At 42.5% G+C, this 26,037-nt stretch overlaps 1 protein-coding gene across 4 annotated transcripts in view; it reads right to left on the minus strand.

Annotated features, from left to right (window-relative positions):
• The window catches only part of LOC137354371 (collagen alpha-1(XIX) chain-like), a 655,592-nt gene that overhangs the window by 133,197 nt on the left and 496,358 nt on the right, over positions 1 to 26,037 (minus strand). For all 4 annotated transcript variants that reach the window (XM_068020137.1, XM_068020135.1, XM_068020134.1 and 1 more), the window contains 11 exons: positions 24,485 to 24,538; positions 21,470 to 21,559; positions 21,300 to 21,344; positions 18,639 to 18,716; positions 18,204 to 18,239; positions 15,109 to 15,153; positions 14,964 to 15,017; positions 12,163 to 12,204; positions 6,264 to 6,377; positions 2,361 to 2,414; positions 660 to 713 (listed from right to left, as the gene is read on the minus strand). In XM_068020137.1, coding sequence (XP_067876238.1) covers positions 660 to 713; positions 2,361 to 2,414; positions 6,264 to 6,377; positions 12,163 to 12,204; positions 14,964 to 15,017; positions 15,109 to 15,153; positions 18,204 to 18,239; positions 18,639 to 18,716; positions 21,300 to 21,344; positions 21,470 to 21,559; positions 24,485 to 24,538 — 666 coding nt within the window. The remainder of the gene's footprint in view (positions 1 to 659; positions 714 to 2,360; positions 2,415 to 6,263; positions 6,378 to 12,162; positions 12,205 to 14,963; positions 15,018 to 15,108; positions 15,154 to 18,203; positions 18,240 to 18,638; positions 18,717 to 21,299; positions 21,345 to 21,469; positions 21,560 to 24,484; positions 24,539 to 26,037) is intronic.

The raw sequence follows: 26,037 nt of genomic DNA on the forward strand, positions 1-26,037 counted from the left end.
TCTACCATCGAAGAATAACATGCACAATTAATTCTGGTACTAAGGCCTTTCAGTATGTTTCTGCAATGTTAGACATTCAGTTATTTATCAATACTCTAATTAATGACGGGGAAACAGTGGCCTAGTGGTAATGTCACTGAAGTGGCAATCCAGAGGCCTTCACTAATGCCCTAGCGACACAGGTTCAAATCCCACCATGGCAGCTGGTTGAATTTAAATTCAATTAATTTAAAAAAAATCTGCAATGGAAAGCTGGTCTCAGTAACGGTGCCACGAAGCTATCACTAAAAATCCGTCTGTTTCATGAATGTTCTTTAGGAAAGGAAATCTGCTGTCCTTACCTGGTCTGGCCTACATGTGACTCCAGACCCACAGCAATGTGGTTAACTCTTAACTGCTCCACTAAAATGGCCTAGCAAGGCACTCAGTTGTCAAGGGCAATTAGGGATTGGCAACAAATGCTGGCCTTGCCAGTGATGCCCACATCCCATGAAAGGATAAAAAAAATCAATGGGCTCCATTCAGCACTTCCCATTACAGATGGTTAGTTTTACCTTGTTTATATAGGCACTGGGATAAGCCAGCCAACTGAATCTATTCCATTCACGCAATACAACATCTGCAGCATTTGAACAATCTTAGGGTCACAGCACACTCACCTTGTCTCCTTTCTCTCCGACAAGCCCAGGGAATCCGCGTTCACCTTTGTTTCCCTTTGAAAACATAAATATTCAACTCATTTACATTCTTGTTTTCAAAAGACAGATCCCCATGCCAACAGCCGTGGTGGGAATGGCACGTTGATTATGTTAAAAGATATGCCAATCAGATTGACTCCTTTGTTGAAAGCACATCAGCTGATATACTGAGCCCCACTAGAGGGTGCTACTGGATTCTGAAACTCTGCGTTAGTTTTCAGTGCATGAGTTTTGGTGCTGCTTCAACCCTCCTCCTCGACAGCCAAGTAACAGGCCCAGAGTACTTTTATTTTCCAGGCTTTATAAGAATGTCACAGCAGGATTCCCCACCTGATTCGCTGATCTGCAAGGAAACCCATTTGCTTCTGTAACACAATCTCTAGTAGGTCAGCCCGTAGCTTGTTTAAAGTCATAATATTCCTCTTCAACCAAATTTGCTTTGCTTTCTGCCTTGTAGATATTGTTGTATTACGTTCTTCTGAAACACTTCAGGATGTTTTACTATGTTAAAGGCATTATAGAAATGCAAGAGAGAATCTAACCACCTCCCCTGACGTTCAACAGCATTACCATCACTGAATCCCCCACTATCAACATCCCAGAGGTTACCATTGACCAGAAACTTAACTGGACCAGCCATATAAATACTGTGGCTACAAGAGCAGGTCAGAGGCTGGGAATTCTGTGGCAAGTAACTCATCTCCTGTCTCCCCAAAACCTGTCCACCATCTACAAGGCACAATTAAGACAGGAGTGTGATGGAATACTCTCCACTTGCTTGGATGGGTGCATCTTCAACAACACTCAAGAAGCGTAACACGATCCAGGACAAAGCAGCCCGCTTGATTGGCACCTCATCCACAAACATTCACTCCCTCCATCACCGACGCACAGTGGCAGCAGTGTGTACCATCTACAAGATGCACTGCTGCAGCTCACCAAGGCTCCTTCGACAGCGCCTTCCAAACCCGCAACCTCTACCACCTAGAAGGACAAGGACATAGGAACATAGGAAATGGGAGCAGGAGTAGGCCATTCAGCCCCTTGAGCCTGCTCCGCCATTCAACCAGATCATGGCTGATCTTCTACCTCAGCACCATTTTCCCACGTTATCCCCACATCCCTTGATATCTTTAATATCTAGAAATCTATCAATCTCTATCTTGAATGTACTTAATGACTGAACCTTCATAGCCCTCTGGGGTGGAGAATTCCACAGATTCACCACCCTGAGTGAAGAAATTCCTCCTCATATCAGTCCTTAATGGCCTACCCCTTATTCTGAGACTGTGTTCCCTGGTTCTAAACTCCCCAGCCAGGCGAAACATCCTTCTTGCATCTATCCTGTTGATCCCATGGGAAAACCACCATCTGCACGTTCCCTCTAAATCACAAACCATCCTGACTTGAAAAGATATCGCCGTTTCTTCACTGTCACTGGGTCAAAATCCTGGAACTCCCTCCCTAATAGCACTGTGGGTGCACTTACGCCAGGTGGACTGCAGTGGTTCAAGAAGGCAGCTCACCACCACCTTCTCAAGGTTAAAGATGCTACAGAAATGCAAATTGCCGTTATAATAGTTTATCCGTCATTTTCTGCATTGTCGCGTTTTTATGTAAGGAAGAGCTGAAAACATCATATTAAGAGATTATCATACCTACCTTTAGCCCATCTAATCCAGGAATTCCAGGCGGCCCCCTTGGTCCTGGGTCACCCTGCAAGAAAATAATTGCAGGCTTCAAAAAACAAGCAAGTGCTGTTGAGCACTACAGGATAAAGTCATGTATTCTATGCTCAATGGGAGTGTGCTGCAATAGTCCTATCACAGGCCTATATTTCCCTGGTGTGTGGGTCCTTTTGGGAATGAGTGATCGGTGAATTTACCCTTGTATCATTCCTTGTATCACTCTACACCTATATCCATCTTCCACACCCCAATCCTACCTCCTTCTGTGTCTGCCCCTGAAAAAAACTACCCCTAACTCCCTTACAACTGTGCTTTGAAAATCCCAACTGTCCTGCCTTTGGCCCTCTCCTCGCCATGACATTTCTGCACTACTGATTTGCTCAACAGCATCCTCAACTCCACCTTTGATGCCCCCATCCCCAACAAAACTATTTCATTCTTGCACCCTGGCAGTTCCCCCCCCCCCCCCCACCCCGCCCTCATTTCTGCTCCAAGGGATGCAGATTTGAATGTATATGTCAGCAGATCTGGCTGGACCACATAAAGCACTATTAGGTCCTGCACTCATCTGTGAAAACTGCTTACCATTCCAGGATTATCCTGGAATACAAAGATAACCCCTGGATTCTTTTCTCTACTGCAATCTGTCTTCTTAAAAGCCTCTCCCCTGAACCCTCAATTCCAACAAGTGCAAGGAGCTCATGGATTTATTTGTAAGATTGAGCCCATTCAATCAGTTTCCTCTGCCACTTCCCTTCCTTCACTAGCCCACTGGGCCAAACTTCCTCTAAAGCTCCCCCCTGCCCTAGCCCTGAACTTGTATCTTTCTCTAGTTTCTCTTCGCTCCCCCCCACCCCCCACCCCCCATCCTCTCTCCGAGCTCACCTTGTCCATGAGACCCACCTCCTGCTCTCTCAACTCTATTCCCACTAAGGTGTGGACCACCTAACTTCCCTTCCTGGTCCCCATGTTAGCCGATATTGTTAACTTTTCTCTCTTCAGGTGTTGTCCCTCTCTATTTTAAATCTGCCACCATCACCCCTCTCCTCAAAAACAACAACCTTGATCTCAATGTCCTTGCAAACTACCATCCCATCTCCAATCTCCCTTTCCTCTCCCAACTCCTTGAATGTGTTGTCACTTCCCAAATCCATTCCCATCTTTCCCAGAACTCCATGTTTGAATCCCTCCAATCAGGTTTCCACTCTCTCACAGTATCAAAATGACTCTTATCAAAGTAACAAATAGCATATTTTGTGACTGTGACAATGGTAAACTAGCCCTCCTCATTCTTCTTGACATGTCTGCAGCCTTTGACATAGTTGACCACCTCTTCCTCCTCCAATGTTTCTCCACTGTTGTCCAGCTGGGTGGGACTGCTCTTGCCTGGTTCCATTCTTATCTATCTAATCGCAGCCAGAGTATCATTTGCAATGGCATCTCTTCCAGCTCCTGCACTGTTACCTCTGGTGTCTCTCAAGGATCTATCCTTGACCCCTCCTATTTCTCATCTATATGCTACCCCTCAGTGACATCATCTGGAAGCACAATGATAGTTTTCACTTGTACGCTGATGACACTCAGCTCTACCTCACCACAACCTCTCTGGACTCCTCCACTGTTGCTATCCAACTCCTTATCCGACATCCAATACGGGGTGAGCAGAAATGACCTCCAACTAAACATTGGGAAGACCGAAGCCATTATCTTCGGTTCCCACTACAAACTCCGTTCCTTAGCTATGACTCCATCCCTCTCCCTGGAAACTATCTCAGGCTGAACTAAACTGTTCACAACACTCGTGCCACAACTGACCCTGAGATGAATTTCCAACCACATGTCCACCCCATCATTAAGACCACTTATTTCCACCACTGCAACATCCCCTGACTCCACCTCTGCCTCAGCTCATCTGATGCTGAAACCCTTATCCATGCCTTTGTTATCACTCGACTTGACTATTCCAATGCACTCTTGGCTGGTCTCCCACATTTCACCTTCTGTAAACTTGAGGTCATCCAAAACTCTGCTGCCCATCTCCTAACTCACATCAAGTCTCTTGTGCTCGCTGACCTACATTGTATCCTGGTCGAGCAATGCCTTGATTTAAAAAAAAACATCCTTGTTTTCAAATCCCTCCATGGCCTCATACCTCCCTATCTCTATAATCTCCTCTTGCCTGCCAAGATATCTGCGCGCTCATCTAATTCTGGCCTCTTGAGCATCTTGGATTTTAATCACTCGACCATTGGTGGCTGCACCTTCAGTTGCCTTGAATCTAAGCTATGGAATTCCCTCCCTAAAGCTTTCAGCCTCTCCACCTCACTTTCCTCCTTTAAGACACTCGTTAAAACCTATATCTTTGATCAAGCTTTTGACCATCTGAACTAATATCACCTTTTGTAGCTCCATATCAATTTTTGCTTCATTATAGTGCCTTGATAAGCCCTGGGGTGATTTATTATGTTAAAGATGCTATAAAGATACAAGTTATTGTTATATACCTTTTATGCACCCAAACACAAATCCAATGAGAAGAATTACTTAACACTTAATTACTAACTCTTCTTCTGAGTTGCTGGTTCTTGGAAAATGGCCAAGCTCACTTACTCATTCAAATGGATAGTTGCTCATGATGTCTAGTCAATTCCATAAGCATGAAAGTGATTTTGTCTGAACCATACATGAACTTTCCTGATAATTAATTATTTTCTTTTTAGCAAAGACGACAATAATGCTTCTCCTATTTTCCTGGCTTGGACTGGGGCTTGTAGCTTTGCTACATACTTACTCCTCTTAGTCTCACATCACTGAAGTGCATATCCCTCTTAGCGAACTCAAACTCTCCAATGTGTATTTTTAGGGGTCTTGGTGAAGTGAATGTTTCCTCTTTTCACCACAGTAACATACTCATACCATGCTACACTTACATCTAATTGCTGATTTTGCTGCAACCCTTATTAAAATTGATAATGGCTAAAAAGCTTATGCATCAGGTGGGCATTTCCTATCCTGATTCACATTCCAGAACCTGGAAGCAGGCTCCTTGGTGGAAGGATACATAAGGACTGTAGGTTTGTGTTCCTTTTGTGTTTTCTTAAATTATACATGAGACTTTTTTCAAATAACAACCTTAGATCAATTATTTAAATTTCTTCTTGGAACAGAGAAGGCTAATGAGAGATTTAATAGATGTGTTCAAAATCATGAAGATTTTGATAAAGTAAATAAGGAGAAATTGTTTCCATTGGCAGAAGGGTCAGTAACCAGAGGACAGAGATTTAAGGAGATTGGCAAAAGAATCAGAGGAGAAATGAGAAAACATTTTTTTACACAGTTGTTGTGATCTGGAATGCACTGCCTGAGAGGGTGGTGGAAGCATATTCGATAGAAACTTTCAAAAGAGAATTGGATGTATACTCAAAGGGGATAAAAAGGTTATGGGGAAAGAGCAGGGGTGGACGACTAGTTGGATAGCTTTCCAAGAGCCAGCACAGCTATGATGGGTTGAATGACCTCCTCCTGTACTGTATTATTTTACAATTCTATGATTCCCCAAGTAAAATGTTGCATGCCATGTTGTCTTAAATCACTGGAATTCCCAACGACTGCTGGCTTAAAGAAAGATGAGTGAAAATTTCTTTTCTAATTCATAATAATAACAGACCCATTCTCAGAGCTGTGGAGCCCTGCCGATGTCTATACAAACCTTGTTTCACTGTATAGTTGTAGCCAATTCATTAAGCCTTAACATGAGGTTTGGTTGACTTGCAAAATTGGATGATTGATCTAATTTTATTTTACTTGCTGTACAGGTAAATTCTTATATTGCTCAGATACTATGTGTGCCAACAGCAATTTCTAAATATCCCTTTACCTGGCTGCCATCACGTCCATCAGTGCCAGGTATCCCGGGCACACCTCGATCTCCTTTCATTCCAGGTAGTCCTGAGTAGCCATAGTTGCCAGCCAGGCAGCTACTGCATGCATTCTGCTCAGGGAACAAGGAAACAAGCTCATTAAAATGTGATGATGATGATGCAAGGCAAAGTTTCTTTAGTAGCAATACCCAGACTAAGAGGACTGTACATTCAGGGTAAACCATGGCTCAGAAAGGGAATGAAGCCTTTTATGCCATCAAACTGGATGACATGCACAGCCAACATTAAATAGTTTGTTTCCCAGTAATCCATCACTCCTGATTGATGGAACCACTTTATGTCACATTGATTTGTTGTGATGAGTGTTATGTAAACAGTATCAATGGATTTTACTTAGGGCCAGCAGTTTAGTAGGGAATTTATATACAGCTGAAGGAAGCAATTAACTCAGAGTGACATGAGTTTTGCATTCATTATTTTAGCATTGGATGTCAAGGTCGATGCTAGATTCCAGTACCCATGTGAAGTGGTGCTGGTGAAAACTATGGTTGGAGCATCGGAGCTCTGGTGCTGTAGTCCTATCCCTAACCTGTGTTCAGGTCTCAAGATGTGACGAGTCTTGGGGACATGTGCCAAGCAAGCAGATAATCTCTGTTAATACTCTCTGCATTTGGTTGTTGGAATATTGCTGTCCTCTTACTTCTGATAAGAACATAATAGGAGCAGGAGTAGGCCATTCGGCCCTGAAGCCTGCCCCGCCATTCAGTAAGATCAGGGCTGATCTGCCCCAGACCTCAACTCCTCTTTCATGCCAGCTCCTCATAGTCCTCAACTTCCTGATATTTCAGAAATCTATCTACCTCCTCTTTAAATACTTTCAGTGATCTAGCCTCCACAACTTTCTGGGGTAGACAATTCCAGACATTCACCACCCTCTGAGAGAAGAAATTCCTTCGTATCTCAGTTTTAAATGCGTGCCCCCTTATTCTGTAACTATGTCCCCTAGTTCAAGATTCCCCCACTAGTGGAAACATCTTCTCAACATCTACCCTGTCAAGCCCCCTCAGAATCTTGTATGTTTCAATAAGATCACCTCTCATTCTTCTAAACTCTAATGAATAAAGACCTAACCTGTTTACCTGTTCTTGATAGGAATCATCCCAGGAATCAGCCTAATGAATCTCTTTTGAACAGCCTCCAATGCCAGTATGTCCTTACTTAAATACGGGGGCCAAAACTGTACACAGTACTCCAGGTACGGCCACACCACACCCTGTACAGTTGTAACAAGACTTCCCTATTTTTAAACTCCAACTCCCTGGCAACAAAGGCCAAAATTTAATTTGCCTTCTTAATTACTTGCTGCACCTGCATGCTAACTTTTTGTGTTTCATGCACAAGAACACCCAGATCCCTCTGTGCTGCACTTTTTTGAAGTCTCTCTCCATTTAAATAATAGTCTGCTTTTTGATTCTCCCTGCCAAAGTGCATGACCTCTCACTTTCCTACATTAAACTCCATCTGGCAAGTTTTTGCCCACTCTCTCAACTTATCTATATCCCATTGCAGATTCCTTATGGCCTCATCACAACATGCTCTCTCACCTATTTTTGTATCGTCAGCAAATTTGGATATATTACACTCTGCCCCCTCCTCCAAATCATTAATATAGATAGTAAATAATTGAGGCCCTAGGACTGATCCTTGTGGCACTCCACTAGTTACGTCTTTCCAACCTGAAAAAGACCCATTAATGCCGACTCTGTCTTCTGTGAGTTAACCAATCCTCAATCCATGCTAATACATTACCCCCAATACCATGAGCTCCAATCTTGTGCAATAATCTTTTATGTGGCACCTTATTGAATGCCTTCTGGAAATCCAAATACACTACATCTACTGGTTCCCCTTTATCAACTCTGCTTGTTATATCCTCAAAGAACTGTAGCAAATTTGTCAAACATGATTTCCCTTTCATAAAACCATGTTGACTCTGTTGGATTGCGTTTCTAAATGTCCTGCTATTTCTTCCTTAATAATGGCCTCCAGCATTTTCCCAATGACCAATGTTAAGCTGACTGGCCTGTAGTTTTTGTCTCCCTCCCTTCTTGAACAGGGGGTATCACATTAGCGATTTTCCAATCTGCCGGGACCCTCCCGGAATCTAGTGAATTCTGGAACATTTCGACCAATGCCTCCATTATCTCTGCAGCCACTTTATTTAAAACCCTTGGATGTAGGCCATCAGGTCCTGGTGTCTTGTCTGCCTTTATTCCCTTTAGTTTGTCAAATACTTTGTCCCTCGTGATAGAGGCTGTTACAAAATCTTTCCTCCTATTAGCTCCTTGCTTATTTGATATCTGTGGGATGTTTATAGTGTCCTCCACCGTGAAGACTGATGCAAAATATTGGTTTAAATTATCTGCCATTTCACTGTTCCCTGTTATCAATTCTCCAGTCCTCCAAGGGTCCCACACTCACTTTAGCTACTCTCTTTTTGTATACCTGTAGATGCTCTTGCTGTTTGTTTTTATATTTCTTGCCAATTTACTTTCATAATCACTGTTACGACCAGATGAGAAAAAGGTCTAGGGTTCCCTCTCAGCCTTCACCTAGTCTTACTGTAACAGGAAAATAAAAGCAAAATACTGCGGATGCTGGAAATCTGAAATAAAAACAAGAAATTCTGGAACCACTCAGCAGGTCTGACAGATGCTGCCAGACCTGTTGAGTGGTTCCAGCATTTCTTGTTTTTATTTCTTACTGTAACAGGGTTTAATTGTAAACACACCGTTTTTTTTTTAGCTCCCCCTTAATGAATCCTTGTTCACTAACTTCCAATTATTAGACAAAGAAACTAGCCAAACAGATTTTCTTAGGTTTAAAGAAAAAAGGTTGAACTTTATTAATCTTAAACTCTAATTTGGTTAACACCTACGGATACGCGATGTGCCCACGCTAGCATGTACACGCGATACACACATGCAGATAGAGACAGAAAAGAACAGAAGAAATAAAGTGGAAAAGTTTGAGGCAATATCTGAAGATGGTTTTGGTTGTGGGTTGAATGTGTCAGGGAATGGTCCTTTGTCTCCGCAAGCACTGTCTGTTAGTATGCAAATATATTTCAGCTAAGTGTCTGGCAGCCCTTGAAACAGGCCTTCTCTTCTTCCCAGCAACAGTTTAAAATCAATGTTCATATGACAAAATTAATATGCCTCATTCTTGGCAGGTGGGGGCCTGCATGACACTACACAAGGTAAACGCTCGTGGTATTCAGGTAACATATTAGCATAGATAGAGGATTGGCCAACTAAAAGCAAACAGAGAGTCAGGATAATGGGGCATTTTCAGGTTGGCAAACTGTAACTAGTGGAATGCCACAGGGATCAGTGCTAGGGCCTCAAATATTTACTATCTATATTAATGACTTGGACATACAGACTGAGTGTATTGTAGCCAAAATTGCTACAATACAAAGATATGTAGGAAAGCAAGTTGTGAGGAGGACAGAGAGTCTCCAAAGGGATATAAATAGGTTAAGTGAGTGGACAAAAATGTGGCAGATGGAGTATAATGTGGGAAAATGTGAGGCTGTCCACTTTGGCAGGAAGAAGAGAAAAGCAGAATATTATTTACATGGAGAGAGAGTGCAGAATGCTGTGGTACAGAGTGATCTGGGTGTTCTTACACATCAATCACAAAAAGGTAGCAGGCAGGTACAGCAAGTAATTAGGAAGGTAAATGGATTGTTGGCATTTACTGCAAGGCGAATGGAGTAAAAAAGTTGGGCAGTCTTGGTACAACTGTGCAGGGCACTGCTGAGACTGCACCTAGAGTACTGTGCATAGTTTTGGTCTCCTTATTTAAGGAGGAATATACTTGCATCGGAAATTGTTCAGAGAAGGTTCACTAGGCTGATTCCTGGGATGAAGAGGTTGTCTTATGTGGAAAGGTTGAGCAGGTTGGGCCAATACTCAGTGGAGTTTAGAAGATTGAGAGGTGATCTTATTGAAACATATAAGATTCTGAGAGGATTTGACAGGGTAGATGCTGAGAGGATGTTCCCCCTCATGGGGGAATCTCCAACTAGGGGGGCACAGTTTCAAACTAAGGGGTCTCCCATTTAAGATGGAGATGAGAGGAATTTCTCTAAGGGTTTTTAATCTTTGGAATTCTTTTCCCCAGAGAGCACTAGAGGCTGGGTTATTGAATATATTCAAGGCTCAGTTAGACAGGTTTTTGATTGACAAGGGAGTCAAGGGTTATGAGGGTCTGGCAGGAAAATGGAGTTAAGGCCACAATCAGATCAGCCATGATCTTACTGAATAGCAGAGCAGGCTCGAAGGGCTAGATGGTCTACTCCTGCTCCTATTCTTTATGATCTTATATCAGTTGTGGCATTTGACAAGACCACCATGTTAGTGTTTCTAATCCTGTACCAAATAATAGATGTTTAAAGAATCCCTCCTACAGGCCAGTCGATTTAATATCAGTGGTTGGTAAGGTTTTAGAAACAAAAATCTGGGGGAAATAAATCAACAATCACTTGGAGAGATTTGAGTTAATTAAGGATAGCCAGCATGGATTTGTAAAAGGCAGATCATGCTTGATTAATCCAATTGAATTTTTTGATGAAGTAACAAAGAAGGTTGATGAAGGGAATGCGTGGATGGTGTTAATAAGGATTTTAAGAAAGCATGTGATAAGGTACCACATAAAAGGCTGATTAACAAAATTGAGGCTCATGGAATAGCAGCCTCAATGTCTAATTGGATAAAACAAAACCGCTGAAGGGCAGAGAACAGTGAGTCGTAGTAAATGGTTGTTTTTCATAGTGGAGGATGTAGACTGTGGTGTTCCCCAAGACTCAGTGCTGAGACCACTGCTTTTGTTTGCTATATATAAATGACTTGGATATTAGAATACGCGTAGCATTTCAAAATTTACTGATGATACTAAACTTGGAGGAACGGCAAATAGTGAGGATGACAAGAACTGCCTGCAACAGGACATTGATAGGCCAGCAAAATGGGCAAACAAGCGGCAGATGGAATATAATACAGAGAAGTGTGAGATGATGTATTTTGGCAGAAGGGATAGTGAGGCAATATAGACTTAATGGCACAGTTCTAAAGAGTGTGCAAGAACAGAGGGACCGGGGGGTGCATGTGCATCGATCTTTGAAGGTGGCAGAACATACTGAGAGAGTGGTTAGTAAAGCATATGGGATCTTGGGCTTCATAAACAGAGGCCTAGAGTACAAAAGCAGGAAAGTTATACTGATCCTTCATAAAGCTCTGGTTCAGCCACAACTAGAGTATTGCATCCAGTTCTGGTCACCACACTTTAGGAAGAATGAGATAGTCTTTGAGAATGTGTCAAGGAGATTTACCAGAATGGTTCCAGAGTTGAGGGATTTTAGTTACAAGGAGTCAAAGGAGATTAAGGGAAAACTTAATAGAGGTCTACATGATTAAGACAGGCTTAGATAAGTTACAGAAGGAAAAACTGTTCTCATTTACTGACGGTACTAGGACTGGAGGACACAGATTGAAGGTTTTGGGCAAGAGATGCAGGGAGAATGCGAGGAAGAACTTTTTACGCAGCGGGTGGTAATGACCTGGAACTCACTGCCCACGAGGGTGGTGGAAGCGGAGACAATTGATGATTTCAAAAGGAAATTGCATGGACACTTGAAGGAAATAAACTTGCAGGGGTAAGCGGATCGAGCAGGGGAGTGGGACTGACTGGACTGCATGGCGGAGAGCCGGCATGGACTCGATGGACTGAATGGCTTCCTTCTATGCCGTAAATGACTCCATGACTCTGTCTCTGCTTTATCTTTGCTATTCGTCAGCCACTTCGATCACAGGAGCCACATTGCTTCCTTACCTTTAACAAGGCACCAACATCTCCTATGAGAGGCAATGCGGACTGAAATGAAACATAAGCACATGGAAGAGTGAGAAAACACATCAGAAGGACACATTCTCCAGTGACATTACAATTATCCACTTTGAATAACTGAACTGGTTGAAAATCACCACATGAACTGTGTACAGAGCAATTCACTAGGACTGTACTGTAGTGTATTTCTGTGCACTAACACTTTACCACTTTGTGCTCTCACATGGAACATGTAATGGAAGCACATGTCCAGAATTCTGGCCTGCAGGTCAACAGTCCACATGGCTTTTCATTGGCCCTACCGATTTCCAGGCCTGAATGCTTCACTTACACACAGTAAGATATGCCCCATTGTGTAATGCAGTATGATATTGGAATTAATTCAGGTAAATTATTCATGGAAAGAAATAACTTGTATTTATATTGTTCTTTTCATACCCTCAACATGTCCTAAAGTGCTTTACAACCACTTAAGTACTCTGGAAATCTCGTCATTGTTACAATGGTGGCAAATGCAGGAGTGAACATCCCAGAATCAGCAATGAGATAACTGACCAAATAATCTGTACTAATGGTGTTGCTTGAAGAATAAACATTGGCCAGGAGACCAAGAGAGTCTCTCAGCTCTTCTTTATATACCGAATGTTTATACCCACCTGAGGGGGCAGACAGGGCTTCACTTAAAGCGCCATCTCAAAGGAAGCAGCACCTCCAGTCGTGTAGCACTCCCTCAGTGCTGTGCTGAGGTAGCAGCCTAGATTATGTGCTCAAGCGTCAGGAGTAAGGTTCGATTCCACAATCGGAAGAGTGCTACCAATGAGCTGAGGCACACATCTATTCATTCAGCTGAACAATCGTGTTTCCTCCAATCTGAGTAAATGATGTCCAGTGGTATTTAAAAAAAAATTTAATTGTTAGACTTCCCTTTAATCTTTCCTTTTAGTTCCCTATGCCACAGAGTTACAGTAGGAGGTCAGGAGAGTCCTGTGAAAATCCAGGGCTAGGAAGTGTATGCTGAGTGGATAATTTTCAATGTCCATACTGGAAGCTGCCAGTGCAGACTGGAAGATCCAGTGTGTTAGCCATTTTCTGGGATGCACTGATGACATATGAGTCTCCCAGAAAATTACCACCAATATGTCTGCAATTGACGGAATAAGCCTCTGAGTTAAAGGTGGATGACATTTCAGATTGGTATCTGCCTTACAGAGTGTTGGCCTGGTAGAATCTTTGGGATGAATTTTCCCAGCCCTATGGCAATGGGCTGGGAGGCAGAAGGGCCGGTAATATGGTGGGGGAAGGCGTTGGGAGGGGAGCCTAATGTTTTCCTGCCGCCATGGCATATCACCAGCGGTGGGAACCTCAGCGGATTGGCCGCCTGCTGGATGGCCGATTGAGCCACTGAAGTGCTCAATTAAAAGCCACTTACCACACCCGACAGTCGTTTGCTCACATTGGGAGCTCAGTGGTGCTGCTGAGGCTGCTGAGCCTCTGCTGGCTCTCTGGGCAATAAGACAGCTGCCCCAGTGGCGGGCTGTTCATTGGCCGCCACCGGTAAAATGCCACCCCAGGGTCCCGCCGCCCACCAGTGCAGGGTCAGCTCCCGGCTGCAGTACTTCATCGTCCCTGAAAAAATTCAGCCCAATTTGTTCATCCACTGATCCAGGGATAAAGGAGATCTGCTCATGTGTATTTACAATGTCACACCCTGAATACTGGTTAAATTTTATAATTGAGAGACAATCAGAGCAACTATCAGCTCTCCACTAATATTAAACACAATTAAAAATATTACAAATTGAAGTTTAACTTCCTATGCTGGCCACTTTGTCAGGTTTGCATCCCACTGCACTGCAGTCATGCTGCAGTTACCATGAAACCCCAATAATATAGAAACTCTTTCAGTTTTGCTGCACAGTAAGAGTAGATCCAGACCCTTGGATTTTGGTGTGGAATCTTGCCGACAGGAGCGGAAATTGGAGAAATGTTTGTGAAGGTCAGCATGGCAGAACCTGGGCACTCCTGGCCTGTAAAGTTAATGCATGGGAAATCAGGAGTGCCACACATCAGGCACACTGACCTCCATGCCTGATTGTTCAATTGGCATTCCCACTGACTGAGTTTTCACGATGGGTGGTGCAAATTTGGAAAACTTACCAGCTTATGTTATAGAACCGTGTAAGGAGGGAAGGCTCCTGTAATACTCAAGGGTGACTCCCAACTGAATTATTGGCCGGACTTCAAAGCACCACAAACGTCAACCCACTCCACATGCTCTGATGAGTTAAAGGCAAAGCTCACAATATGGTCTCTGGTTACCAGTTCCTCCCCTATGGCTTGGGAAGAAGAACCACTCAGACTGGTCTCTGCCTTCAATAGTATTGTTGGGAATGCAGATGCATCCAGAAGAGTTTCTAGATGCTGCTGGAGGCAGCAGCAGTGCTGCATTTACAGTTCTTCTGATGTAACTGAAGTTGCCACCAGCAGCAGTATAAAGAGACTCACCTGTGTTACACCTCTTCCCCTCTACACCCCATCCTACCCCAATATTACTGTCTACTGACCTCAATGGGGAGTAAAATCTGGCAGAGTGTAAATGCAGCCTTGCACTCAATCCTGTGGGGCTTTCTGATAGATGAGTTGAGTTAAAATTGCCCCTAGTGTTAGCAATTGTTTAAAACTACAGGAGGGTTGCAGGAGCTTTAAGCACTGACAATCTAAAGAAAAAAGTAAGGAAATAAGCTGGACATTGGTGACTCAACTGTAATAAAACAAAATGTACTTACAGGCTCCCCAGGTGGGCCAGGTGGCCCTGGTATCCCATTGCTCCCAGGTATACCCTGCAATAAAATGGAATGGGGAGAGGGAATCAGAGATTGAGCCTTGCCCCAGTTTACCACAGTGAAGAGTTTGTTGGGTGTATCTACTCACATTAGCACCCGGGCGTCCTAAAGACCCTGGCAAGCCTCTCGGACCCTGAATCGGATAAAAAGACAAAAGCAGTTGCACGCACTTTAGTCCATTCATTGCATTGTTTACTGAATAGTTTGATTTGTCTTTAGGTAGAAAGCTATTTTCACAGTTAGAATTCATAATAAATAATTAATCCCAATGAGATAGAGCTTATACAACTGAAAGCTAGGCTCCTGAAATTACAAATGCTATCTTACAAACAATGAACACATTTGGCTGAAATTGCAAACAATCCATTTATTTTAAATGGGTTAACACTCCCATCCAGTTTGCAAAGAGAGAAACTGCAGCTGAATGTATTCAGCAGTTATTCATTTGTATGTCATGGTGCCATTTGAATGTCTATTGGGGTTAAAAGTGTAACACAAGACAAAACAAATAGGAAGCAATTCCTACTTGTGAGAGGTGTAAGGGGAGCTTTTCTAGGTTCTGTGCCCAGGTGTACTGGAGCTCCTGGGCGCATCAGGTATCAGAAAATTAGGTGGATTGGAGCGTGTTGTTGAAATTAATGGAGGAAAATCGGGTGGGTTATTAACAGGTGTGCTTCCCCCCACCCCACCCAGTTACTGATGCTTGCTGTAACTTGGTGAGCTGGTGCACCTGGCTAATGATCCAAGAGAATCTTTCATATGGTGTTTGGCTGAGGGGCTGAGTGTTTACTAGTGCTAGGAATGGATCAATGCTTCAAACACTAGCATTTTATATCTAAATTAGAGACAGAAACCAACTATAGGCGTGTTCAATTTGAGTAACCTCTGTTAGAAAGTGTCATTGCTTCCTGCCTGCCATTTTTGGGGACATAGGAGGCTCCCTAGCATTGAAAAAATAGGTGCTACATGGCCCAATTTCTAGGCCAAGAAGCAGCAGCAGACAAGTCTGTTTCATTGTCAAGAAACCAAACAGGGGACAAAGCCAAACAGAGGGACAGATTTTGTTCTCATCCCAACGGCGGGTTTCATGGCGAGGGGGAGCTGAAGAATTGGGGCAGAATTGCCCACCATGGAAAGTGACACCGGGAATCTCGGTTCTGATCCTCCCGGAGGTGGGAAAGGCTGGAGTTGACCTTCCCGTCCACAGGCCAAATAAGGGCCTCTTCCCGCTGCTCCTGGAATCTTATCATAGGTGGGGGGGGGGGGGTGGCGGGGGGGAGAGTTCTGCCACACAGGAGGACACCTTGGAAAACGAGGCGCCCTCCCTGCGGGCTTGGGGAGGGGTTCCCTCCAGCATGGGCAATTTGTGGCCCATGGAGGACATCCCACCAGCAACCAATTCATTCTCCTGGTCCTCCCTCTCCCTGGACTGAACACCCACCACCCCCACCCCACCTCACCGGGGCCTTCCGAACTGGCCCCGGCAACCCCACCTCACCTACCTCTTCTCTGGGGTTCCAGCGCTGGACCTGGCGCTGCGGCCTCTGTCGTACCGGCAGTTGCCACTGCTCCCAATGGCACTGCCGATACTGCTGAGCTGCCAGCCCTGTGATTGGCTGACTGCTCTTGGGGGCAGGAACCCTGTCCTTATTAAGTCTTTAAAGGGATGGGGATCCCACCTCCTTAAACTTTCACCCCAAAATCAGAATCGCACCAGGGGGCTGAAAAAATGCAGAGGCAGGGTTCCCCCCACTTTTCGGCCTGGCCTCCTGCACAAAATCCAGCCCAGAATTCATTCTGATGGCTTACAATGCACTAACTGGCTGGAAAATTGAGGCTACAATGTTGTGCCACTGCCTTCAAGCTGGAGGTTTGGGATTACAGAATTAACCATACTGACTGACCCAGCATGCTTCGATCAGACTTCAATACATGGAGGAATTTGAACCATACTGATCCCATTGGCAAAAGGGTGAGCTCTGAGGAAAGATTAGGGAAACTTAAACTTTATGACCTAGAGGGAAGGGTAAGAGAGAATCATCAAGATGCATAAGACCCTTCTCGTTATTCCATTAAGGACATATTTTCAGCTGAAATAATAAACATTAAATGGAATTGTTTCTTTTCAATTCATTTCAAGTTTAAAGAGGTGGTAAATTAATTGTATTTTATTACGACTTTAAAGCATTACGTGCTTGATGAGATAGTTCGTTGGAAGCCATAGAAGAGTACATCATGAGTCTCAAGCCATAATTCCTGTATCTCACGGGGAGGGGGTATTCCTCATCAGAGACCATGTGGTTTCACATTAGATGGGAGAATAAAATTGAAGGAGAGTAAAAACGCCATTCATGTGCAGCTTCTAAAAGTTATTTATACAGCAAGGTTTGCAAAGCTTGCTGTCTCCCTCTTGGGCTGTGGGATACTGTGTGCTTAAGGGAGAAAATAATAAAGATAAGAAGGTCTTAAATAACAGATTAGAAATGACTGCCACTATTGCCACTATTATTTCTCTGCAGCAGAATCATTATCCATTCAAAATAAACAGTTTTGTTAAATAACAGGGAAGCACGCTCACATTACCAATACATACATAGTTTTAAAAGGAAACCAATTGTGTGCTGAAGGTGCTACAGTCAATGTTACTCTTAACGGCTACCGAGGGAAATCCACAAAAATAGATGTGCTTGTTTCAAAGAGGGGACAGAGAACAAGACTGATCCGAAGAATCAAAGGGAACGAGGGTTAGGGAAACATTAGTGAAGCTCAAATTTCTCTGAAGAAGGTGGTTAAAGGGAGAATCTCATCAAAGCTGATAAAATATTGAATGGTGTTTAAGTGAGACAAAACCCAAATTATTATTTCAAATTGTGTCAAGAACTAGGTCTAGAGGCTGTATATCTGGAACAGATATGTCAGGGAAGAACTTCTTCACCTGAAGACTGATAAGAATTTAGAATAATTTATTAAGCAGAGTAACAGAGGCAAAAATATTGGGCTTATTCAGAATATAGTTAGAGACCATAACGGAAAAGTTAGAATAAAGATGAGTTTCACTAAACGAAATGGCCCTTTCTAATGTCCAACAATCACAATGTCTGAATTCATCATTTTCAAGGCAATAACCCTGCATTTTGCATATATTCAATCATGATTTTTATTGCAGAAGTCAACAGGTCTTACCTTTATACCTGGCTCTCCAGAAGGACCTCTAGGACCCTATGGGGAGATGAAGAAGAAAAGTTGCTTAAATTTGACTGAATTTTGATTCATTGCTTTCAATTCACTCTATCATACTACTAAAGATTTGTTTTCGGGATGGGGGCATCATCAACAATTGCCCCAAAATGGTGGTGGTAGGGTTGCTTCTTGAAGCATTGCAGTTCTCATGGTGATGTTGCTCCCAGGAAGGGTATTCCAGGTTTTGGGCCTAATGATGATGAAGGAACAGCCATATATGTCCAAGTCAGGAGAACTTGGAGGTAATGTCACTCCCATGAAATTGTTGCTCTTGTTTTTATCTTGATGGTAGCGATTTAGGGACTAGAAGGTGCTGTCAAAGCAATGGCTCTGAAGAAAGTCAAATGTTGGCAGTTCTGATAGAAGTTAGATACTTACTGGGGGACCAAGACGGCCAACTCCAGGTGGTCCCTTCTCACCCTGTGGACCTTGAAGACCAGGCAATCCACGCTCACCCTAAGAAAATAAACCCTAGTTTTATCATTAAGCAAAACTTTGGAAGTATTATTCCTATTATTTATACTGCTGTGATGCTAAATGGAGCTGATATCAAGACTTATCCATAGAGAAGTTTAAATTACTCATTAGCACTCTTCATCCAAATTCACATACAAGCTAATGCAACCGCTGAGGATTAAGCAACTTTTGTGTCAAATCTTTGTGTACACAGTAATTCAATCAAGTAATGACTAACTGAATAAGGTACATTTCTAAACAGAGATTAAGGTAAGTACCATTTAAAAGAAAATTGGAAATGTATTTCATCCACACTCACAGATTGGTGACATGTCTAATACAAGATATATCATCATGGACACAAAGCAATGCTTAGGGTTGACTGGAATGCATGGTCCCTGGTATTAACCTGCATATTGGTTTGGACCAATGTCTTGAGTTATTAGGGTTAACTGTATACTTCCATGATCCCAGCAGGGAGCCATTGTAGAAGGGAGCGTGGATTGGAGAGTCTGGGCTCCGATGTGGAAATCCTAACTCCAAGCCACATTCCTTTTGCTTCTTCAGGATATCCAATGCATGGGGTGGAGTCTGTGAGTAGTTGCTGAATGTGATCTTTGGACATAACAAGCCTGGTGGCCCAATGGGACTTTTGTCAATCCATGCATTTTCATGTTCTGTGTCACCCCCTTTTCCACATACATATAGATGCACACTAAAGACAACAGATGTATCAGCTTATCAATAAAACCTACTAAACATACTGGAAAATGTTTGTCTCAGTATTCCCTCAGGGGATTAGATCTTCGCAGGTGATTAAATGAGTTAAGTCAAATCTGAGAGGGCAGGAGGTACATGATTGGTAGAAGGAGTGGGGTCATAGAATGATTGCAGCACAGAAGGAGGCCATTTGGCCCTTTGTGTCCATGCCAGCTCCCTTGCCTTTTCCCTGTCGCCCTGCAAATCTTCTCTCTTCAGATAATCATCCAGTTCTCTTTTGAAGGCCTTGATTGAATCTGCTTCCAACACACGTTCAGGCAGTGCATTCCAGATCCTAGCCATTCGCTGCGTAAAAACATTTTTTCCTCATGTTGCTTCTTTTGCCAATCACCGTAAATTGGTGTCCTTTGGGTCTGGATCCTTCAGCTAACGGGAATAGTTTCACCCTATCTGTCTGGACCTCTCATGATTTTGAACACCTCTATCAAATCTCCTCTTTATCATCTCTTCTCCAAGGAGAACAGACCCAGCTTCTCCAACCTATCCACAGGATTGAAGTCCTTCATTCCTGGAACCATTGTCGTAAGTCTTTTCTACACCCACTCTAATGCCTTACATCCTTCCTAAACTGTGGTACCCAGAACTGGACACAATACTCCAGTTGAGGCCAAATCAGAATTTTAGACAAGTTTATCAAAACTTCCTTGTTTTTGTACTCTATTTCCCTATTTTATAAAGCCCAGGATCGCATATGCTCTATTGACTGCGTTCTCATACTGCCCTGCAACCTTCAATGATTTGTGCACATATACCCCCAGGTCCCTCTGCTCCTGCACCCTTTAATTTATATCCAGGATCCAGGAGATAAAAGACTTTTTATCATTCTATCTTTTTTGTTCTAATGGTTTTTACAATTGAGTTGTTGTTTAATGATACTATTTCTCCCTGGTGTTTTGTTTTACTCCTGGCTATTTTGCCTGGGCTACATACCTCCCTCCAGCTGAGAGCACAGCTATGAACATACTCTTGCTACAATTGTACAGAGCTTTGATGAGTCCACATCTGGAATACTGCGCGCAGTTTTGGTCTCCATATTTAAGGCAGGATATACTTGCATTGGAGGCAGTACATCCAAGGTTCACTAGATTAGTTTCTGGGATGAGAAGGCTGTCCTATGATGAGAGGCTGACTAAATTGGGCCTATACTTTCTGCAGTTTAGAAGAATTAGAGATGATCTTGTCGAAACGTTCAGGTTTCTGAAGGGGCTTGACAGGATAGACACTGTGAGGTTGTTTCCCTTGGCTGGGGAATCTAGAACATGGGGCACAGACTGAGGATAAGGGGATGATCATTTAGGAATGAGATGAAGAGAATTTTCGTCACTCAAAGGATTGTGAATCTTTGGAATTGTCTATCCCAGAGACTTGCGGATGCCCTATTGTTGAGTCTATTTAAGGCGAGGATAGACAGATTTTTGGTCTATCAGGGAATCAAGGGATATAGGGAGCAGGCGGGAAAGTGGAGTTGAGGCTGAGGATCAGCCATGCTCGTATTGAATGGCGCAGCAGGCTCAAGGGGTCATATGGTCTACTCCTCTCCTATTTCTTATGTTCTTATGACCTTACTTCTCTGAAACTGGATGTGTGTAAAATGGGCCCATTGATGAACTTTCCTCTTTTTCTGCTTCCTTCCTCAAATGATCAGTCTCCATTCACTAGTACCTATTAGTGATTAGGCTTGGTAGAGCAGTTCAAATGTAAGATGTATTAACATTACTGGAGATCCTCCATAATTGCTGACCAACCCTTTGAATTACCACAGTTTGACTGTACAACTTTTATTGACAGGTCAGTTTATTATACCTTAGGTCCCCGTGATCCTCTTGTTCCAGATGGACCAATTGCTCCCTAATTGTAATAAGAAGTCAACAATTAAAGAAAAAAATTAAATGAAAGAACATAATTTATTTATCAGAATGTACGTTTCAAATAATTTCATGCTTTACCCATCCATTGTCGACAATGACACAAACCTGTTTTCCACGTAATCCTGTCCCTGGAAGTCCTGGGTCACCCTTGTCTCCTTTCTCTCCGGGTGGTCTGACAGACTGCCCAGAATCCCCCTGTAACCATAGGAGCTTGCATTGGTTTACACAAAACATTTCCTCATTCAAAGGCCAGTGGCAGGCTGGAAGATTGGGAAACTTTTAAAGATCAACAAAGGGTTACTAAAAAAAAATAAGAGCAAAGGTAAATTATGAAAGAAAACTAGCGCAAAACATAAAAATGGATAGCAAAAGCTTCTATAGGTATATAAAAGGGAAGAGAATAGCTAAAGTGAATATTGGTCCCTTGGAGGATGAGACTGGGGAGTTAATAGAGGCAATAAAGAAATAAGAAATTTACAAATGGATATGGATAGGTTAGGTGAATGGGCCAAAATTTGGCAGATGGAGTTTAACGTGGATAAGTGTGAGGTTGTCCATTTTGGTCGGAAGAATAGAAAGGCAAATTATTATCTAAATGGAAAGAAACTTCAGAGTGCTTCGGTGCAGAGGGATCTGGGTGTCCTCGTGCATGAATCACAGAAAACTAGTATGCAGGTACAGTAGGTAATAAGGAAGGCAAATGGAATTTTGGCATTTATTGTTAAAGGAATAGAGTACAAAAGTAGGGAAGTGTTGCTGCAACTGTACAAGGCATTAGTGAGACCGCACCTGGACTATTGCGTACAGTTTTGGTCCCCTTACTTGAGGAGGGATGTAGTTGCATTGGAGGCAGTTCAGAGGAGGTTCACTAGATTGATTCCAGAGATGAGGGGTTTGTCTTATGAAGAGAGATTGAGAAGATTAGGCCTTTACTCTCCAGAGTTTAGAAGAATGAGAAGAGATCTAATTGAGATGATTAAGGGGATTGACAAAGTAGGCGTAGAGAGGATGTTTCCTCTTGTGGGGCAATCTAGAACAAGAGGTCATAGTTTTAGGGTAAGGGGTAGCAGATTTAAAACAAAGATGAGGAGAAATTACTTCTCTCAAAGGGCCGTGAGTCTGTGGAATTCACTACCCCAGAGTGCGGTGGATGCCGGGATATTGAGTAAATTTAAGGAGGAGATAAACAGATTTTTAATTAGTAAAGGGTTGAAGGGTTATGGAGAATGGGCAGGAAAGTGGAGTTGAGGCTGAGATGAGATCAGCCATGATCATATTGAATGGCGGAGCAGGCTCGAGGGGCTGAATTGCCTACTCCTGGCTCCTTGTTCTTATGCTTACTCAGAGCTACAAATTGCAACCAACTGCAAAAAAATACATGGGTTTGAGTGGAAAAATCATTGAAAGGAAGAATTGTGCAGATCTAGTCCTGACAAAGGCTCTGAATCATGGGGAGGGTGTTAATGGCCAAACCTCTGGTCCTTACAGCAGCAAATACTTACAAGGGAGGATTTTCACCTTGAGCCCAGCATAAGAAAGTCAAATTAACCTGAACAGTTATCATTGGAAAGAAAGCACTTGCATTTGTGTTGTTCCTTTCACATCCTTAGAATGTCCCAAAGTGCTTCACATTCAATGAATTGAGCAAAGTGAAACCACAGGAAAACTCAGCTGCCAATCTATGCATAGCAAGATCCCACAAATAGCAAATCTGATCAATGATCATTTAATTAGCTTTGGTGGTGTTGCTTAAATGTTGGTTAGATAAATAGGGATAAATGTGGATTAGAATGCTGGGGAAACTTCCTGCTTTTCTGAAAAAGAAATGTGACTTGGTGTCATTTATGTCCACCTAATCAAGCGTCAATATAATGTTTGTCCTGAAAGATGGTATCTCCAGAAAAACAGCACTCCCTCAGCATTGAACTGAATTCTGGAGTGGAACTTGAATGCATAAGTTGTAAGCTCAGGGGTGTGAGTGTTACCACTGGACCTAGTTGACTTGGGATACAGCAAATGCTGGAAATGCATTGTTATTGTCTGAAAGAGGAATATTGATCTCACTCAGGGGTCCAACCCTTAATTGTAATGTCATCATTCCAACACTGTTCCACTTGCTGTGCATCTCAAGCCTTTTCTGTTTTCATTTCCCCCATTCATTAACTGGTAAAAACTGTCTAACAAGACCATAACCAGACAACAATTCCTTTCAATGAATTGCATTTTTTAAATTACAGTTTTCCTTTTCCAAACTGCCAAGCAAACAATAGGAGATTTTCTGACATTCCTCAGCTTTATAATATCGAATGAACCAGGGAACTCAAGACTGAATCGGGATAATTTTAACTTGTTATTACTGGGTCAAAGACAGGTGACAGCAAGAAAAAAAGACAGACTTGCGTTTATATAGCATCTTTCACAACCTTGTCCCAAAACACCTTACAACCAATGAAGTATTTTTGAAGTGTAGTCACTGTTGTAATATGGGAAATGTGACAGCCAATTTGCACACAGCAAGCTCCCATAAACAACAATGTGATAATGACCAGATAATCATTTGTTTTTGTGGTGTTGATTGAGGGATACACATTGGCCAGGACACCAGGGATAACTCCCCTGATTTTCTTCAAAGTACAGCTCATCTGAAAGACAACACCTACCAACAGTGCAGCACTCCATCAGTATTACTCTGGAGTCATAGTCTGGCTTTTGTACTCAAGTCCTGTGGTAGGATTTGAATCAACAACTTTTTGACTCAGAGGCAAAAGTGCTACCCACTGAGCCACAGCTGACCCTTCAATACAAAGTGTCTTTTACACCTTGCCCAATTTTCATTGAATAATAGCATATTACAGTATAGAAGGAGGCCATTCGGTTTATCATGCCTAAACCAGCTCTTTGAAAGAGCTATCCAATTAATCCCAGTTTTTTCCCTATATGGAAAGTTGTCCTGCAATGTTGTCTCTTTCAAATATTTCTCTTTTTCAGGGTCCTGAAGAAAATTGTGCAAGGTGTAAAATGGGCTACTAACTTGCTATCACCCAGCTTTCGCTCACTGATAAAAGTTACAATGACCCATAGTATTTCTAAACATAACAACTGAATGAAATAAGATAAAACCTTGTCACCCTTTCCGCCCTGTACTCCTGGCTTGCCTGGTTGTCCTGTTAGTCCCTGATAAACAATAGGGGAGAAAAGAATAGTAAGTAGTTGTTATTCGATCATAATCAGAAAGTGACAACACACTGATAACACACTGAATCTGTTAAACTCTGCCAAACTCTTATTGGAGCAGAACTGTCATGATAATTATAAAGTAGAAAATCATTTTAACTGAAGGTCGTGAGAAATGTTTAAATGCTAGCTGAGATGAAAGTACAGCGGGTGTGCATGTTTCACAAAGAGTAGGAGAATTATGGACTGACATATTTTCAAAGAATTGCTTTCTTTAGAATAGGCTAAATCTTCAAAACCTTCCAAATACAAACTTAGTTCAATATCAGCCATTTAAAAAAAAGTTGAGTGTTGAAATCATGGCTCATTGTATTCGTTTGAAAGGATAGAAATTTGAGTGCACTCTCAATACACAATCCGAACACACGGCACACCAAAAATAAAAACCTACCCAAAGTAAATTTGGAAGAAGCAGTTTATTTATTGATTGAGTGACCTAGGATGAAGATCTAAGTGTCCTATATTCTAGACCTTGGTGCCTTACCTAGGTACTTAAGAAATAAAACACCACAGGCTCGAATTTTCACTGAGGTTCTTCTGATCTTCCCCTCGGCACCTCTCCCCCCCCATAACTTTGGCAGTTTCCATTGTTTCTTCAGGGTGTTTTCACCGATCTTCTGTCAAAGTTATGGTGGGAGATCATGCAAACACCTCAGACATTCCAGACATATTTATATCAGCACCATTTAGCTCTCCTATCTTGCTTTGTTTATAATATGCTTTTTAAAGCGTGGCACTTAACTTAATCATTACTTTAAACAATTAAATATTAAGTGAGTGTTCCAAATTTTGCATAGAAGGTCACTTTTTGTACATTCAGCATATTCCTGCCAACAAGTTATCATTTCCTTTATTAAACATCACTGAAAAAAGTAGTTGGGAATATAATTGTAGGTTTAGGCAATAAGCATTGATTGAGATTGTCAAATATTTCATTCAATGTGATGGTCTCTTGTGTTTCAAAATTCTAATTTTTGTTTACAAATCCCTGGCCCCTGCCTATCTCTGTAATCTTCTCCAGCCTCACACCCCTCCAAGATATCTGCACTCCTCCAAATCTGGCCTCTGGTACATCCCTGACTTTAATTGCTCCACCATCGTTGGCCATGCCTTCGGCTTCCTAGGCCCTAAGCTCTGGAATTGCCACCCTAAACCTCTGCACCTCCCTACCTCAATCTCCTCCTTTAAAGCAATGTTTAAAACCTACCTCTTTGACCAAGCTTTTTGTCATCTGTCGTAATATATCCTTATGTGGTTTAGTGTCACATTTTATTTGAGAATTGCTCATGTGAAGCACTTTGGGATGTTTTACTGCAGTTAGCCGCTATAATAATGCATGCTATTGTTGTTGGTATGGCTGAAAATGAGACGTGGCATAGTCCGTGGAGAGTTGAATAATGGAGAAGCCAAGAGGCTGTAACATGAGCGGCCAACCCGAA

The sequence above is a fragment of the Heterodontus francisci genome, chromosome 3 (genome assembly GCF_036365525.1).
Source record: "Heterodontus francisci isolate sHetFra1 chromosome 3, sHetFra1.hap1, whole genome shotgun sequence".
NCBI lineage: Eukaryota > Metazoa > Chordata > Chondrichthyes > Heterodontiformes > Heterodontidae > Heterodontus > Heterodontus francisci.